The 17,486-nt window shown below is 39.6% G+C and overlaps 2 protein-coding genes across 2 annotated transcripts; both read left to right on the top strand.

The window, feature by feature from the left end:
* Nucleotides 1–32: 32 nt before the first annotated feature.
* Nucleotides 33–6,424, top strand: LOC108678016 (2-oxoglutarate-dependent dioxygenase htyE-like). The gene is made up of 6 exons (XM_047881568.1): nucleotides 33–155; nucleotides 1,109–1,218; nucleotides 1,412–1,584; nucleotides 2,874–3,064; nucleotides 3,300–3,410; nucleotides 5,734–6,424. The coding sequence occupies exons 1-6, from the start codon at nucleotides 33–35 to the stop codon at nucleotides 5,914–5,916; spliced, it is 891 nt and encodes a 296-aa protein (XP_047737524.1). The 3' UTR covers nucleotides 5,917–6,424.
* Nucleotides 6,425–9,754: 3,330 nt separating this feature from the next.
* On the top strand, nucleotides 9,755–17,263 carry LOC125178250 (2-oxoglutarate-dependent dioxygenase htyE-like). The gene is made up of 7 exons (XM_047881567.1): nucleotides 9,755–9,987; nucleotides 10,832–10,953; nucleotides 12,498–12,607; nucleotides 12,799–12,986; nucleotides 13,184–13,374; nucleotides 13,681–13,791; nucleotides 16,548–17,263. The coding sequence occupies exons 1-7, from the start codon at nucleotides 9,936–9,938 to the stop codon at nucleotides 16,728–16,730; spliced, it is 957 nt and encodes a 318-aa protein (XP_047737523.1). The 5' UTR covers nucleotides 9,755–9,935; the 3' UTR covers nucleotides 16,731–17,263.
* The last annotated feature ends 223 nt before the right edge of the window (nucleotides 17,264–17,486 follow it).

Raw genomic sequence — 17,486 nt, 5'->3', positions numbered from 1 at the left:
TCCTCCACTAATCATNCGGCAACCGTACCCTCATGAGGATCCTTTACTACCCGCCCGTTCCCTCACATCGTCCTGAGGGCACCATGCGATGCGGCGCCCACACAGACTACGGCACCATCACCCTCCTCCTGCAGGACAGCCTCGGCGGCCTCGAGGTGCTTTGCTCTGTCTCTTATACACATCTAGATGTGTATAAGAGACAGCGTTCATACTGCTACTTCTTTCCTACCCTCAATCTCTGACCTCGATTCCTGTACTTCTTAAAAGTTCCTACAATTCTAACACTGATTAATTATAAATCAACCATACATATTCAGCACGAGCCTAATGCATAAATTATAAAATTTAATCCAATTCCTCTGCAGCATGACCTATACAATATCATGGTATATAAATTATTCAGATAGGATGCAATAATGATGCGTCGTAATCCATACCGATCGATATAACGGTTATTCGATAACGTAGGTGAACTAATAATGGAGTGATTTTTATCACTCTTACTTTCATATCCTCCTCGTTAGTAGAAATCACTAAACTGTAGAAATTATTATTGAAGTACGTTGCCTCTCACTATTTGATTTATTATTATTTATCATCACCGTGTATGTATCATAAAATCGTAGTAAAATCTTTGCTAACATAAAATTATGCAAGAGTTGACAGTAATTAGGAAGTAATGCAATGTAAAAGACTATAAATGCTACAAGTTAATTTATTAGCAGCTTAGAAATATTTCAGCTTGGTTTGCTCGATAAAATACGAGTTTTATTTCAAAATAAATTATTTGTCCGATACAAGGTAATTTTGGATAAGGTTTAGTAATGATACAACCTCTCATCTAAACCTGAATTTACTTGGTAAAAATAAATAAACAAGAAGCGTTATTGTATAACTATCGTTAAATCAGTACATTTTATTGTGTAGAGTGTGGTTTTTGATTAAACATAAAACCATGATTTGAACTCCACTTAATTCGTAATTGAGGCCCTGGCAACAAAAATTACCTAGCGTTTATTAAGAAGGATTGATTGGAGAAAAATAGATTATTGCAAGCCCCATTTTCAACTGAACCGTTCTATTAATTAATTGAATTATTTTATTCTAGATCGAGAAAGCGTTCAGCAGCACTGGCAAGTTCTTTGAACTGCCCCTGGCAGTGAAGGAAAAGTACGACCGACTGGACGGTCAAGGTTACCTTGCCGTAGACCGGCAAAAGTGAGAATCGTAAACGTTCATGTAAAATATACAATATGTTACGCTTATGTAATCTGACAATCTACGACACTATAAGTTCCTTATCAGCAGCGCAAATTTTACGAGAATTTGCGCATCGTAGATTCATTAGGATTTTTTTTATGCCTCGTAGAGTAGTGCCTCGGCGTAATGAATTTTCGCTCCCTTCACTCAGGTTGGGTGGCGACTCCAAGAAACACGAGTTGCGCGAGAGTTTCGATGTAGAATTTTGCTTTAATCGCTACCCTGACGAAGAGATCCCTGACTTCGGCGCCTCCGTCGTGCACGTCATGACGGCGCTGGACGAACTCAGCGACAAACTCATCCTGGCTCTCCAGTCTGCCCTTGGTGAGTCATCTCATTAATTTTGAGAACGGCGAGAAGTTCAAGAATTTATTGCTAACAAATGAAACGACCCGATTAAGGAGGAGGATGGATCACTTTTGTTTACGGATGGATCCATCCGTAAACAACTTGTTTGTTTACAACTTTTTTGTTTTTGATCACTTTGAAACTTGGTACACATATATAAAACAGAATTCAAAGACATTTTTGTTCGTGTGATTTTTTCGAAAAATTGATAGAAAACGTGAAATTCATAGAAAACTGACAAAAAAGGGGGTACTAGTTGTAGAAATCTATCTCCTCCTAGGGTTTTGAAGCTACAGCGATGAGACATATACCATTCTATTCGTAAAGACCATACCAATCGAGTAACAAAGCCCGATTTTTGATTTTTGCCTTAGTTTTTTTTACGCATTAAAATTTTTTTCTGCATTTTTCTCATTCCCCCCCCTTCCCCCCATTTTGAATCCAAACTATGCACAAATCTAAAAAGGGGCTTCGTTACTCGATAGGTATGGTCTTTACAAATAGAATGGAATATGTCTCATTGCTGTTGCTTCAAAACTCTAGGAGGAGATAGGTTTTCCGTGACAAAAAGTTGAACTTCTCAGGACGGCGCGATAAAGTTCCGCGCGCCTTGAAATAGTCACTCAATGTAGCATAGGGACCAAACTACAGGCTTCTGTGGCCTAATTCCACTCAGGGATGCTAGCAGCGACTTGCTAGCATCACTTATAGCAATCGCAGTGCTATCGTTGAAAAGCTCAGAATGTCAGCTTTAAGATGAGACAAAGCATGTAACTGCAGCACAACTCAAGTAGAAACTATATTTAAAATGCTCAGCTGCTAATTACCTTGTATCCAATTACTGAAAAACTCCCCTACCCGCCCCCCTTTAAAGAGCCGTCATGTAAGTAAAAATTCACGTACAGCGACCGCAGTGGTATCATTGGATAGGGAAGAATGTCAGCTTTAAGATGAGACTAAAAACCGAAAATGCCAAATCCGAAAATTTTAGGGTAGTCTCCCCCCCTTAAAAGTCTTTGAATGAGATTTAGAAGCGTGTTAGTCTGAATTGTGTAATAATTGGACAATTGGCATAACTTCTCAGGAAAAAAACTCTCACACTAGACAAACAAACTCATTTTCTGCCCTGGATTTGCTTTGGCTCTTGTTAGGTACTTGTTTACTTTAGGATCTCATTTGAATTGATGAACCTCGAGTTCGACGAGTTTCGATCATATTCAAAACTTAATAAACTTCCCTACCGTGCTTACTGTCGTTCGGTGCAGGCGTGGAAAACAACTTCCTGGTTAAAGCGCACTCGAGAAAGAGGGAGCCTACCGGCAACCATACCCTCATGAGGATCCTTTACTACCCGCCCGTGCCCTCACATCGTCCTGAGGGCACCATGCGATGCGGCGCCCACACAGACTACGGCACCATCACCCTCCTCCTGCAGGACAGCCTCGGCGGCCTCGAGGTGCTTTGCTCCAGCGAGACACTGAGAGTTTGACTTGCAAATAAAGTCAAATAAGAATGAAAATTATTTATTTTCGTTAAAGATATAGTCAGAATTTTGCTTAAAGGTAACCTTTGTGAGGTCATGTTTGTCTGCCACCCTCCATGGAAGAGCGATTGAATAAAAATATGCTGTGCGCACATATTTTACCTTATTAACTTACGCTGTATTGAAATTCATATTCATCATTTAATAGGTAAAAACCCGGAGTGGGGCTTGGGTGCCAGTGCCCCCACTCGAGGGCGCCGTGCTGGTGAACGTAGCCGACCTACTCCAACGGTGGACCAACAATCAACTCATCGCCACGGTAATGAATAGTTTAGTTGCATCCTTTCCACCAACTCATCACTACGGTAATGAATAGTTTGGTTGCATTCTTGCATAGCTCAAGCAACCACCAACTCATCACTACGGTAATGAATAGTTTTGTTGCATCCTTGCATAGCTCAAGCAACCACCAACTCATCACTACGGTAATGCATAGTTTGGTTGCATTCTTGCATAGCTCAAGCAACCACCAACTCATCACTACGGTACTGAATAGTTTGGTTGCATAACTCAAGCTGACGTCAACTCAACGCCACTGTATTGAGTAGTTTGGTTGCATCCTTGCATAGATCATGCAACAACCAACTTATCACCACGGTAATGTGGAGTTTGGTTGCATTCTAGTGTAACCGGAAACATCGCCGCGAAGTCGAAATAATTATGGGTAGCGAGCCGACTTTGTGGTGACTTTTTTATTGGTTTGAACAAAAGGACAAAAAAGTCGCTCTTTTGCCCCGCTCTAAATTCCTTTGCGTTTGAGAGAGGAGGAATTAACACGAGGAACGTTTCGTAGTATATAAGTGACCTTCACGCGATACACAAATTCTACTGTACAGGGGCACACAATTTATTATTCACTAAAAGTCCATAAGCTCCGGGAGAAAGGATCTCAACTTCAGGGATACAACGTCGATGAGTCCTAATACATTGTCGAGAACCACAGAAGCGGATAGCAAGGGTACAGGTTCAAGCTTCACCACAATGCTAACAACAAGCTGCAATGATCAGGCGTACGAAACCTAATACACTGCCAAGAATGCAGAAACGGACGTCACGGGTACAGGTACGAGCTGCACCACAATATGCAGAAAACCAATTTCATTGATCAGGGGTACGAGCCCTAATACACTGCCAAATTCCGATTACTCCCGCGCGTGGAATACATTAATTCCCACGAAATGGGAGGCGCAAACGGTACGGCAGATGCTGCAATAGAACGCTGACATATATACTCGAGTGTGGAGGTTATTAGCCCCCCACAACGCGAGAGGTGCTCGGCACGGGAGCAATTCGTGCTAGAGCGCTACCAGCAACTGTAACTAGCAAAGAACTCCGCCATCGCCGTAATTAGTCCGCTAGTGGATATCTTCCCGAGATATCTCCAGAACTAAGGGTGGGTCTCGGAAGCTCAAATCTGGCGTTCGAGACGATCGAACCCCCACCCAGTTCCACTGAGCACACACAATTCGCCCGCAATGGATAACTCAACTAAAGTGACCTCACAATAATACCTAGTTTACAGCGCAACAAAATGGACTAGCTTCATAATATATGAACAAAAAAGACAATATAATACAATTTAATATAGTAATTATAGTTTTAATCCTTTTGGGAACTAATCACCAGTTAATAGTCGAATCAATTCTGAGGAGACCGAGCTCCCCATCGTCCAACACCACCGAGGGGAATAAACGTGCACCCGCGCGAGGCTACCAGCTGAAACGACCAATCACGTTGGAGCTACAAGTCATTAAGTCTCGTCCCAAGACTGATAACCAAATCTTATGAATAAACAAAATAATATCACAGTTAAACGAGATTACAAATCCTAGTCATAAAATGAATATTTTCACGCATTATTAAGTGGTATTCAAACGCAATTTATAATGTCAAAACTCGAATTCTTTAGTGAAGTTGAATCTTCCAAGTCCAGAAAATACTACGTTTAAAAAAATATTTCACAAAATTCGCGTTCCATCACACTTGCATTGCTTTAGAAGAAGGCAAGAATCACCTGAGAATGATGCCGTATGTGCACATCAAGGAAGCCAGATACTTACATTTTAAATTGAATCATAATGGCTTACTTGCAGGAAATTATTCATCCTAATGAATAGAATTTGATCCCACTGCTAAGTTTAGTTAATTAGCTTAAGCGATGTATGGAATGAGCCTAGTATTATCGTCTCCACTTAGTGATCACCTTGGTATATCTGGGATATCTACTATAAAATACTGTCAATCATTGCAGAGATATAAGCATTCCTAAGAATGAAGTTCATTGTCAATGACGTAACTGGAAAAAATGACAACACCCGAGGAAATTGTCAGGCGTCAGTTTTTAATTAAATTCTGTTTGATTACATTCTAGTTTAGTTAGCGTTGAAGTCATTTATAACAAGAATTGCGTTTCACTGTTGCTAAGAACAACTTTTCCCGTATATTCCCTATATCACTATTCATATATTCCTTAATTGGACGTTTACTTCCTGAGTATAACGAATGACCTTTGTAATGAAGAAAAACATATTTACCTATTCTTCCTACGATATGTTTTTTCGATAACCATATAATTGAGACAGGAGCACCGCGTGATGGTGCCGGCGACTGAGCACCTGCAGAAGCTGCCGCGTCGCTCCATCGCCTACTTCGTCCACCCCGACGATGACGTCATGGTCGAGCCTCTGGACGGCAAAGGAAGCCTGCCACCCGTCAATGCGGAAGACTGGCTGAATAAAAGATACAAGGAAACATACCAGTACTGAAAATTCGATCCGACAAGGATGGAAGCGAATAACTAACTATCTCGAATAAATGAAGAATCAATTGAGAAGTTTTCTATGAAAATGAAGGAAAAACAAATTAGACGACATTTCTTTACACTTGACGAATGCGAGTCAACAATGCGAAAAACAATAGAAATAGTATTGTTTATCCTAGGACATTATCGAATGATATTTTATATTGGAACAAGATTGTCATTTTTAACAAAGTAAAATTGCAATAACTTTCTTGAAATGCGGTTACAGGGTTTTTGTTGCTAGTACGATGAATATTTAGAGAAAACTTTTGAATGCCATTCACGATGTCGTGTCAAGATGACGTGAGCCACGACATTTTGCGCAATATTGCCATGTTTATCTGCTGACGTATATATTCCACTTTACTCCGTAATCGAAATTTTCATAGCATTTTTATCTTCAATTATTGCAAATTAGAAATATTCCTTGCATTTAGTGCATGGATGTTATTTTTATATGTAACTCATGTCCATATTTTGTCACTTTGCATTAGCTATTTCGTTAGTTTTGTGAAGTTATTTTCGCATTATTCAAGAAATCAGTGCTAAATATTTGTGAACTCTATAAATAAACTATATATCTAATCTTGTTATTAATCCATCTATATTTTTATTAGGTTGTTGTGTAAATGAATTTCATTATATAAGACAAATTTCTTAAGTTTGAGGCATCATTTACACCAAAACGTTGATAATTGCATCGATATTTAACGGTGAACATTTCATGTTTTTTCACAAACATTGTTTCGTCCAAGTCTCCGCGTGTTGTCATCCGCTAGAAGTCTCAGACGGTCATCCTCCATTAATCACAATCTTCCGACACTAGTCGCAGTCATCCGCCAAGTCATCCTCTACTAGTTGCAGTCATCCTTAACTAGTTGCAGTCATCCTTCACAATATTAGTTGTCCCCACCCTATCGAAATTTGGAGGGTGGTTAGCTTCTGAATTAGAGACGCGCTTAGCTTGCTCAGCGACTAAATTAGTGGCTCTATGTTCGCTTTACGCTCTGGTTGTACGAGCGAAATGAGCGCCCGATTAGAATCTGGTTTATACCTTGGTGGGCGAGTGCGGGGCGTGCGTATTTGGCACCTGATAGTTTTGGGACAGACTCGGCCGAATCTGAGAAGTGAGTTAAAAATGTACCCTCCCATCCCCCTAATATTGGGAGAAGTTAGGGGACATTTGAATATCTGTACGTTATAGATATAAATATTATTGATAAGTATGGTTATTGTGCGACACGTTTCTTGAAAACCGTGTCGCGGAATTGTTCGATCAAACGTTACTCATACTTTCGACAATAGCGCAACATTTTTGGCATATTGTGCGACAAAATGTCGCACAATTACGGTCTCGGAATGTACAAATGTCACAGAATCTACCTATGATTAGTATTTGCCAATAGTGCGACACAAAAAAGATGAACGCTATTTTGCGAAATGCTAATTAACAAAAATTTTGTTAGGTTAGGGTTAGAATTAGAGGTTATAGAGGTGTGAAAAATAGTTTTTTGACACTATTTTTTACAATTTTACTAGGGTTAGGTCCAGCCAGGAAGGGTTCTTTTACCTTAAATATCTAATTGAAAAACGTCAACTAATAATTGTCGCGGTATTACCAATTTCTGTATTTATATATACAGAAATATATTCCGATCAACTGTTATGCACTGGTCTATAAAATTCTGTCTACAGCGGTTGTTAACATTACTACCGCCGAATAGAATAGAAACATTATTACCGTCGAAATTACAATTGGAATTTGTGAACATTCGAACGTTACCATGCTGGATTGCAACTTCAGAAATCTATCCTTTTGTAAGTTGTAGTTCATCTAAAATAACGAAATTCATAGATATACTTGTATTTCTCTCCGGTAAAAAACCCGATGATGCAAAGGAATAAAGCACATAATGAAAAACAACCAACGCAATTACTTGCGATTAGGCTAGGCATCCTCGTTGAAACCTGTGCCGCTTGCAAGCGGCCTGGCGCCGGGTTGTGAAGACTACCCAGTGTCAATTCAAAATGTAACCAAGCAGTCCACTGAAGACAATTCTAGACTTACGGTTCCAAAAGTCGATCCTGCTATCTTGGCGAATTAGAAATAAATCCTCGAGTATTTGAGCACGAGCGAGCTGAAATAACAAGCTCGTGCCAACATATATTCACCCTAAGTTAAAAATTTCTTTCAGCCAAAATCTTGAAACTCAAGGCTGTGTTCCTAAACGTCGTCTGGTCGGGTAAGCACTGGACACTAAAAACTTGAGAAGTTGTGTATCTAAACATTGACAAATTAATATGTTCAGCCTTTGATACGGAATTATATTAAATTTGCCTACTCCATTATTCACACTAACATTACACGACTGAAATGAGATACATGTCTCAATCGTCATCCATACGAGACGAAATGCATCATGCTACTAACGCCGCAAACAGCGTTTCCACTCACCGGCTCTCCGCTTCCTGCATTACCTCAAACTGGGGGTAGTGGGTATCCCAGCTTTGGACAGAGAGTAGTATTATGGGGGTTATTTTTGGCTGCCTTGCTTCCGAAGCGTGGATGTTGAAGTCATCTGTAAACATGTAATTTGAGTGTGTTACCTAAATAACAATGCAAGCTTGTTGCCAGAACGCGACACACACGTGTAGACATAGAAGTAACGTAAGCCTGTTTACAGGAAAACAATGTTCGCTTTAATTTTCGTATTGTAGATCACGCAGTTCCCGCAAGCTCTGCTGATGACGCGTGTTGGCGGACAATAGTCGAAAGCCTATTGACACAAAAGTAACGCAAGCGTGTTGAATTAAGATGCCCCGCGAATTTTGATATTCACATGCAAAGCACGCGCGTTGACTGACACGCCCCGCACGCGTTTTGAATCTCACTCAACGCACGCGTGAGCAACACACATTCAATGCAAGCATATTGTAAATAACGCAACGCAAGCATCTTGACGTATACGCAATGCAGAAGCGTTGAAACACGCGCGTGTTGATAAGTTCGTATCCATACAGAGTGCACATGCAGTGTCAGGTCTAAAGCAGGGGCTTGTCACGCGCGCGCTAAGAACTTATGCTAGCTACTGAGCAGGGCAAGCATGGGGCGGGCTGACCAGCCGTTGATTTCGTGTGTCATTTGACCCGTACATTTTTTCCCACGGAACTATCAAAAGTAGCTCCTATTTAGCGGCTGAACAAAAGAGGCAGCCGTTTCACATCTGATTTACCTCTAAGGCGAGAGTGGCGATCGAAAGGCGACCCAGAGCTAAATCTAAATGACTGGCAGTACTTGTACCCTATCAACTGATAACGTATCCTTGTACGGCGTTGTGCTTGGTTTGATAAGCTTTATAAGCGGCACTCAGCGGCAGAGAGAGGCCACGACCTCAGTGACCATCCTGGGTTCAGTTGACACTCTCAATGATTGGATTTTGACTGCGCTGCTCATATTCTTTCCACGCTGCTTAAAAAAATATTCACTTCTAATTGTTAATTTTCTCACACTATTTTCGAAGTCATTTGCACTTGCCAGAATAATTTTAGTTTTATTAGTACAAGATTCAATATATTTGATTGCGGTAATCGCGTAGTGCCTTGTATCTTCAGGATATGCTGTGTTGATACTTATGATCAATGGTGGCTGCTGCATTTGATAAATTGCGAGATATGCAAATCATATTATTTAATTCGAATTCGAAGCTACAAGTTGTGAATGTGAAGATGAATTTTTTGTTTATTATTGTTTTCGCTGGAGTAATTCCATAAGTAATCCCTTGCAGTGTTTTAGAGTAGTTGATTCTTCTTTTATATAAACCTAAAAGTGAGCATTGTGGGTTGGTTTCACGATCGGTTGGCACAAAAGGTCCACAATTTACGATAAGCAATTATGGTTGAAGGTGATTAAAATTATATGTTTTTCGCCCCATCTTTAACAATAATTATTCGTAGGCGCTTGAACAATTTGCAGGCGGGTTAATAATGGCAGAAGAAGACTGCAGAATCATCCCTGTCGTGGATATCGCAACAATTGGTGAGTTTCCTAATAAATATCTGCGAATAGATTTTGTTACTAGTGATTTCTAGGTTCACACTTTAATATATTATTATAATATTAAATACTATTTCCTGAAAACCGAGTTCAGTGGCGAAATTCTCATTTCATTAAAAAATTGAATTTAATGTCTCTCACTGACATACGCAAAAATAGGCATGGATTTGTAGGATTGTGAACGATGGAAAATTGTTCACGATATTCTTTCAAGTTTTTACTGTGCTCATGTCAATTTCTTCGAGGTGACATTGTACATTGTACATATTAGTGTTAATGAATTTCCAGTGAGGCCGCTCGCGTCACATTGACTCTCGACCTTCTGTGTTGTAGAGAGAAGTGACGAGGGCGATGGAGTTGTCGCCAAAGCAGTTGTGTCCTGCTGGCCGATCGGTTAAGTTGCTGCTCTGACCTTCCTAGTGGTAGCTAGTAACTGCCGATCTGGCATAAAGCTAATTGTCTTGCAGTGAGTGTCAGTGTTTGTACGGCTCCTACCTGTAACCGTAACTGTTGAGTGCCAAATTTAAAAGTGCTATATTTCTACTGGAATAAACGTGTTTGAAACTTTAGTGGTGAACTGGAATGTGGTTTTCATTATCATATATTCAAAACTAGCTTTTTAATAAGTTCGTGGCCAGCGTGCAGCCTTGGGCAGCCATCCGTTGAAGCTAAGGTAGCGAACGTCCGGTTACAGGATAGTTTCCCTCAATTCAAATTTATTTGTATTTCATAACGACGAATAGTATTGAATAACGACGAGCTAAAATAATGAATAAACTGTTCGATAAATGTTCGGTAAAGAAAAATTTTGTTCATTTGTTATAAGGGAAAACCGCTGACGCTGGAATTCCAGCGGTTGATTTGCAGCGCATTGGTCGGCAGCTGACACATGCTTGCGCCAACATCGGCTTCGTGTACATCACCGGCCACGGGATACCAGAAAGTCTGGTAAATTCCTCTTATTTTTGCAAAATAATTACAATGAATCATGGTAAACATTAATTGACATAAAGTGTTGAAAGTTTGGGACAAGATAAATGGTTTCAGCGTCTTTATGGAAATTTTGGAAACTGAAATTCGGTAGAGTACCTTGAACACCGCTTTCGCGGATACTCTCATATACGTACATATGTATAATTCACCTGGAGTAGATATTGTCATAAAGTATTTAGAGGGCTAGTATCATCATGGTAACCGTGCTACTGCAGCATGAGTTAAGCATGCAATACAGTTTCCACGTGTACAGCTTTGGAAATTCAAACAAAATTAAACAATTAACCACCACATTATCTGTTACAAACTTTAACCGTGGCAACCATTAATCACTGTAAACCATTAACCACCTCATTAACGGTAGGAACCATTAACAACACTCAACTATTAACCACCATATTATCCGTGTAAACCATTAATTGAAGTGGTTGAACCTGGCGAGTCAACCACTAGACCTGCGCTAATCTGCTGAACCGTGCTGACCTGCCGAGTTATTCTTCAATTTGGATTCAGATGCTACTTATAATATAGAACCTATCAAATAGCGCCGTGTTACAGTGAAAATATATGGCACAATCGTGGGTATAGTGGTAGCCCACATGATCTGTGCTGAAGGAACAACGGTCACATTAAAATATTTTATTGTTCATAATTTAAATGAAATAAAATCATAATTTTATCTCTCATACATGAGAGATATTGTTCATATTCTATTTCCTGGACTTAGTAAACGGGCATTTAGCCATCACCCGTTCACTGAGCTGCTTTTCACCAGACATGTGATGCTGCCCCAAGTCTACGTTCATACTACTACATCCTTCCTACCCGCAATCTCTGACCTCGATTACTGTACTTCTAAAACGTTCCTACAATTCTAATACTGATTAATTATAAATCGACCACACAAATTTAGCACAAGCCTAATACATAAATTATAAAATTTAATCCAATTCCTCTACAGCACGACCTATACTATATCATGGTATATAAATTATTCTGATGGTACGAAATAATAATACGTCAATCCATATGTACATAACGGGTATTCGATAACGTAGGTGAACTAATAATTAAAAGATTTTTATAATTTTTGATTTCATATCCTCCTCGTGTGTAAAAATCATCAAACTAGAGTTGACAGTAAATGAAATGCACTGCAATGATGAAACACTAATTTTATTTTAATATGAATAATCAACGGGCACAAGATAATTTTGGATTAGGTTTAATGATGATGCATTTTCATCTCCAAACGCGAATTTACTAGGTGAAAATAAACAAAACCTGTCATTGTATAACTGGCGTTATATGCACATATTTCCTTGTTTAAAGTCTGGTTTCCGATTAGACAGCAAAACATAACTTGAACTCCATTTGGGGCCCAGGGTAACAAAGATTTAGTGTTTATTGAGAGTGATTTATTGGAGAAAAATAGATAGTTGAAAGCCCTATTTTTTCCATAATTAGTTCTATTAATTAATTAAATTATTTTATTCTAGACCGAGAAAGCGTTCAGCAGCACTGGCAAGTTCTTCGAACTGCCCCTGGCAGTGAAGGAAAAGTACAATAGACTGGACGGTCAAGGATACGTTGCCATAGACCAGGAAAGGTGAGAATTTTAAATAATCATGCAACATAGACTATATATTACGTTTATGTAAACTGACGATGTACGACAATTTAAGTTTCGTATCGACGACGGGAATTTTACAATAATTTGCGTATAGTAGATTCATTAAGATTTTTTATGCCTCTTACAGCAGTGCCTCGCCGTAACGAATTTTCGTTCCCTTTACTCAGGCTGGGAGGCGACTTCAAGAAACACGAGTTGCGCGAGAGTTTCGATGTGGAATTTTGCTTTAATCGCTACCCTGACGAAGAGATCCCCGACTTCGGCGCCTCCGTCGTCCACGTCATGACGGCGCTGGACGAACTCAGCGACAAACTCATCCNAAATAATACCACAGCAAAAAAGATACCTTGTTACAGTCACGAAAGAAAATTAGGTCCACGCATTACTTAGTCATACATAAATTATATCCTTGAATTAACAAATAATATCTCACTTGAATGAGATTCTACATTTAAGTCATAAAGTAAATGAAGCCAACCATAAACTAGTCACTAATCTAAACATAAGATCATCAATAATCCCGTCATACGTGCTCACTGTCGTTCGGTGCAGGAGTGGAAAACAACTTCCTGGTTAAAGCTCACTCGAGAAAGAGGGAGCCTACCGGCAACCGTACCCTCATGAGGATCCTTTACTACCCGCCCGTGCCCTCACATCGTCCTGAGGGCACCATGCGATGCGGCGCCCACACAGACTACGGCACCATCACCCTCCTCCTGCAGGACGGCCTCGGCGGCCTCGAGGTGCTTTGCTCCTGCGAGACACTGAGAGTTTGACGTGCAAATAAAGTCAAATAAGAATGAAAATTTTATATTTCAATTTTTCATCATTTTTTATAATTTTTTTTCCATTTTTTACAAATTTTATATTTCATCATTTGCATTCTTATTCTAAGATATAGGCAGAATTTTGCTTAAAGGTAACCTTAGTGAAGTCATGTTATGTCTGCCACCCTCCATGGAAGAGCGATTGAAGAAAAATATGCTGTGCGCACATATCTTACCTTATTAACTTACGCTGTATTGAAATTCATATTCATCATTTAATAGGTAAAAACCCGGAGCGGGGCTTGGGTGCCAGCGCCCCCACTCGAGGGCGCCGTGCTGGTGAACGTAGCCGACCTACTCCAACGGTGGACCAACAATCAACTCATCGCCACGGTAATGAATAGTTTGGTTGCATCCTTGCATAGCTCAAGCAACAACCAACTCATCACCACGGTGATGTGGAGTTTGGTTGCATTCTTGCATAGCTCAAGCAACAACCAACTCATCACCACGGTAATGTGGAGTTTGGTTACATCCATACTTAGCTCAAGCAACAACCAACTCGTCAGCACGATAATATGGTGTTTGTTACATCTTCGCGTAACTCAAGCAGCAACCTCATCGAAATTTTGGGAGTGGTTAGCTTATGAATTAAAGAAGCCTTTAGCTCGCCCAGCGCGTAAATTAGCGGCTCTATGTCTGCTTTCGCTCTAGTTGTATGAGCGAAATAGGCGTTTGATTGGAATCCGTTCATAGACGGGCAAGCTTGGTGCGATAAATGGTCTTGCGTATTTGGAACCGGAAAGCTTCGGCACGGACACGGCCGAATCTGTAAAGTGAGTTAAAAAATCTCCCCTCCATTCTCCCCTTGTACTGGAGGGAAGAAAGGGGTCATTTGAATCGTTATAGGCTATGTACATACATGCTGGCTAGACGGAAACACTGAAAAAATGTGTCGCCGAGGCACAATAAAGTAAATTGCCAAGTAACACGATTTTTTACCTTGAATAATAATATTTTATGCAACTTTCAACCCCAACTTTCCACATCACCCACAACCAAACTTTTTCTAAAATTTTCTAATATTATTTTTTTCTATATTCTAATTTTCTAATATTCTAATTTTGTCTAATATTATTGGTAACTTACGACAACGTTTTGTATCTTTTTAGCGCATTTTCTCATTTACGGAAAAAATGCACTATTGTGCTCGCCATGTCCGTCCGTCTGTATGTCCGTCTGTCCGTCTGTCTGTCCGTCTCTCCGTCTGTCTTGAATTCCGTCCGTTACTTCACGTTTTCGTCGACGAGAAAATGCGCTCTCTGTCACTCACTGCAGTGAGTACTGAGTTATATATATTTTTTGTACATGTTTCTCTCACACCGGCTCGCGGCTCGGTGAGCCGATCTAGCCACCCACTCGACTATTGACTGAAGTTTCCACAAATCGGTCCAGCTTTCTCGATGAATTAGAAATGAAAAAACATGAACATATGGACACGAGCAGCTGAAATAACACGCTAATGCCAACGTACACTCCATGTTAAAAATTTCCATTACTGCCAGTGCCAAATCTTGGATGCTCAATTCTGTGTACTAGAATAACGTAATGTCCATTATTCCCTTAGTGCCCACGCGGGTCTCGGGTTTCTCAACAAGCTCCACTTTGAGAAGATTTGGACAGTAAACCTAAGAAACTTGGTTTTCTTAAAGTGATCAATTTTAGAAATTTATTATTTTGCAGTAACATTTTTCACTTTTAACACGACGATTCATCACTTTTAACACAACAACATATTTTGTCCTGCGAACATGATAAAGTAACTATATATGAGAAACAAGAACCGTAAAGCATTGCATACTAGGTTTTGTCATCGATGTTTTAGAACCAATGACCAATTTTTTTAATTTATTTGAAAAGTACTAGTAGTGAGGTGCCTTGGTAAAGTTGCATAAACATATATGACACTCACGCCGCAATGAGTAATACACAGTTCGTACAACCGCCAATGAATAAAGCAATCTTAATTCACTGAAGTAATTTATGAACAGCATTATAATATGACGCAATTGTGCGGTTCACAATTGTGAACTTCACCATAATATATTCTTATTTTGTAAAGCTTTTTTGCATAACCGTATGTACATTGTTCAATGCCTGTTATCAGACAATGCACTGTCATTATAATACCAAGCAGTTCCATCCCAAGATCATAAAGACCTGAATATTTATTGTAAAACTCGTAGGCCCTTAATGTAAAAGTAAACATTCATCTGTCGCTGGTTCTTCAAATTAAAAGTTTGAATATTAGTTATGTATATTAAGATGAGGAACTGAAATTAATCTCTTGGAGTTACAGCATTGATTTTTTACCGCCACGTACTAATCAAGTATTTTTCTCCTCTTGCTCCCCTTAATAATGTTTCCACGCCTTCAAGCCACCTGTGGTCTATAAATACAGCAAAATAAATTGAGATATTCGTGCTGTATAATTATTAAAATTATTATCTAACAACCAAGTAAGCTCAAACAATTGGCAAAGTCAATTCTCATTTCGTTCCATTGTATGAGTTAACAAACTTACGCGTGTACAAACATCGACGCCATTCCATATGAGCGGGAGATGGCCATGTTCCGCTCAAATACCAGCGTCTGATATGAGACAGCCTGAGCAGCTGTTTTTTTATTATATTATGCAGATTCGGCCCGTAGTGCAATCGACTCTGGCAATAAGTTCCTAATTAGCACCCGAATTGTCGAGGCGGCCGATTTGCCCCTGATTCACCTCTAAGATGAGATCTATCTCCTCTAGGATATTTACGGATAGTTTAGTACTGAAGTTTATTGCTCGTGACATAACTGGATAAAAAATAACTACATCCGAGGAAATTGGCAGGTGTCAGTTTTTAATTAAATTCTGCTTGATTGCATTCTAGTTTAGTTGGCGTTGAATAAGTTACTTTAAAGCAAGGAGTGCGTTTTCCTGTTGCTGTGGTCAACCCTTTCCAGAGATTATATCACTATTTTTAGTATATACTTGGACGTTTGCTTCGTTAGCATAATGAATGTAATGAGATAACCACAATAACCAAAAGTTTTCCCTGTTGTTTCTATGCTGCATTTCATCGGTAACAGTTTAATTGCGACAGGAGCACCGCGTGATGGTGCCGGCGACTGAGCACCTGCAGAAGCTGCCGCGTCGCTCCATCGCCTACTTCGTCTATCCCGACGATGACGTCATGGTCGAGCCTCTTGACGGCAAAGGCGGCCTGCCGCCCGTCAATGCGGTGGACTGGCTCAAGAAGAGACACAAGGAAACATACCAGTACTAAAAATTCTTTCCGAATAGGCGGGAAAACGAAAAACTAATTCGAATAATCTAAGACTCATTTGAGAAATTTTCTATGAAAATAAAAGAAAAGCAATTTAGACGACATTTCTTTACACTTGTCGACAGTGAGACGATGTACTAGACGACAATGCGAGTCCCTAAAAATATATCATTATATGGATTGTTTACCTCAATTCGGGGAAATACCGAGGATTGCATGCAATTTATGTCTACGCGGAAATTTATACGGTATTTAACGGAGAAATTACCGATAAAAAAGGGATTCTTGGATATGTTGTCATCAAAATATTTAATTGAATGTGGGCCTAGATATATTGGACACATGACCAAAATGATAACTACGTCACCTTGTAAGATCCATACAGAAATTAAAGCCCAAAAAAATGTGTTCTTTAATGTTTGATTTTGCAAGTTGATAATTATTCAAATATGTTCTCTGCACTAACTGGATTAGCTAGTACGAAGATATTCACAACCGCTGCATCAATAATGTCTCTTTTTAATAAACATTTTGAAAAATCATTTCAATCTTGAAGAGATTGCAGCGACTCCTCTATTTCCTCCAGTTACCCCCCGCAACTCATTTTCTAGGAACGTTGCTAACCTAGTGAATTCTATCAGAGTTCTATCAATCTAACTCAGAGTTCTATCAATCAATTCTAACTCCACGTTATTATCCATGTTATTGCCTTACGCATCATTGTCAATTAGCAACTGCAGTTGATATCCCGTTAAA

Source organism: Hyalella azteca, unplaced genomic scaffold (genome assembly GCF_000764305.2).
Source record: "Hyalella azteca isolate HAZT.00-mixed unplaced genomic scaffold, Hazt_2.0.2 contig8314, whole genome shotgun sequence".
Taxonomy (NCBI): Eukaryota; Metazoa; Arthropoda; class Malacostraca; order Amphipoda; family Hyalellidae; genus Hyalella; species Hyalella azteca.
Note: the sequence above shows the minus strand (reverse complement) of the source record. Positions and strands in the feature narration are given on the sequence as shown.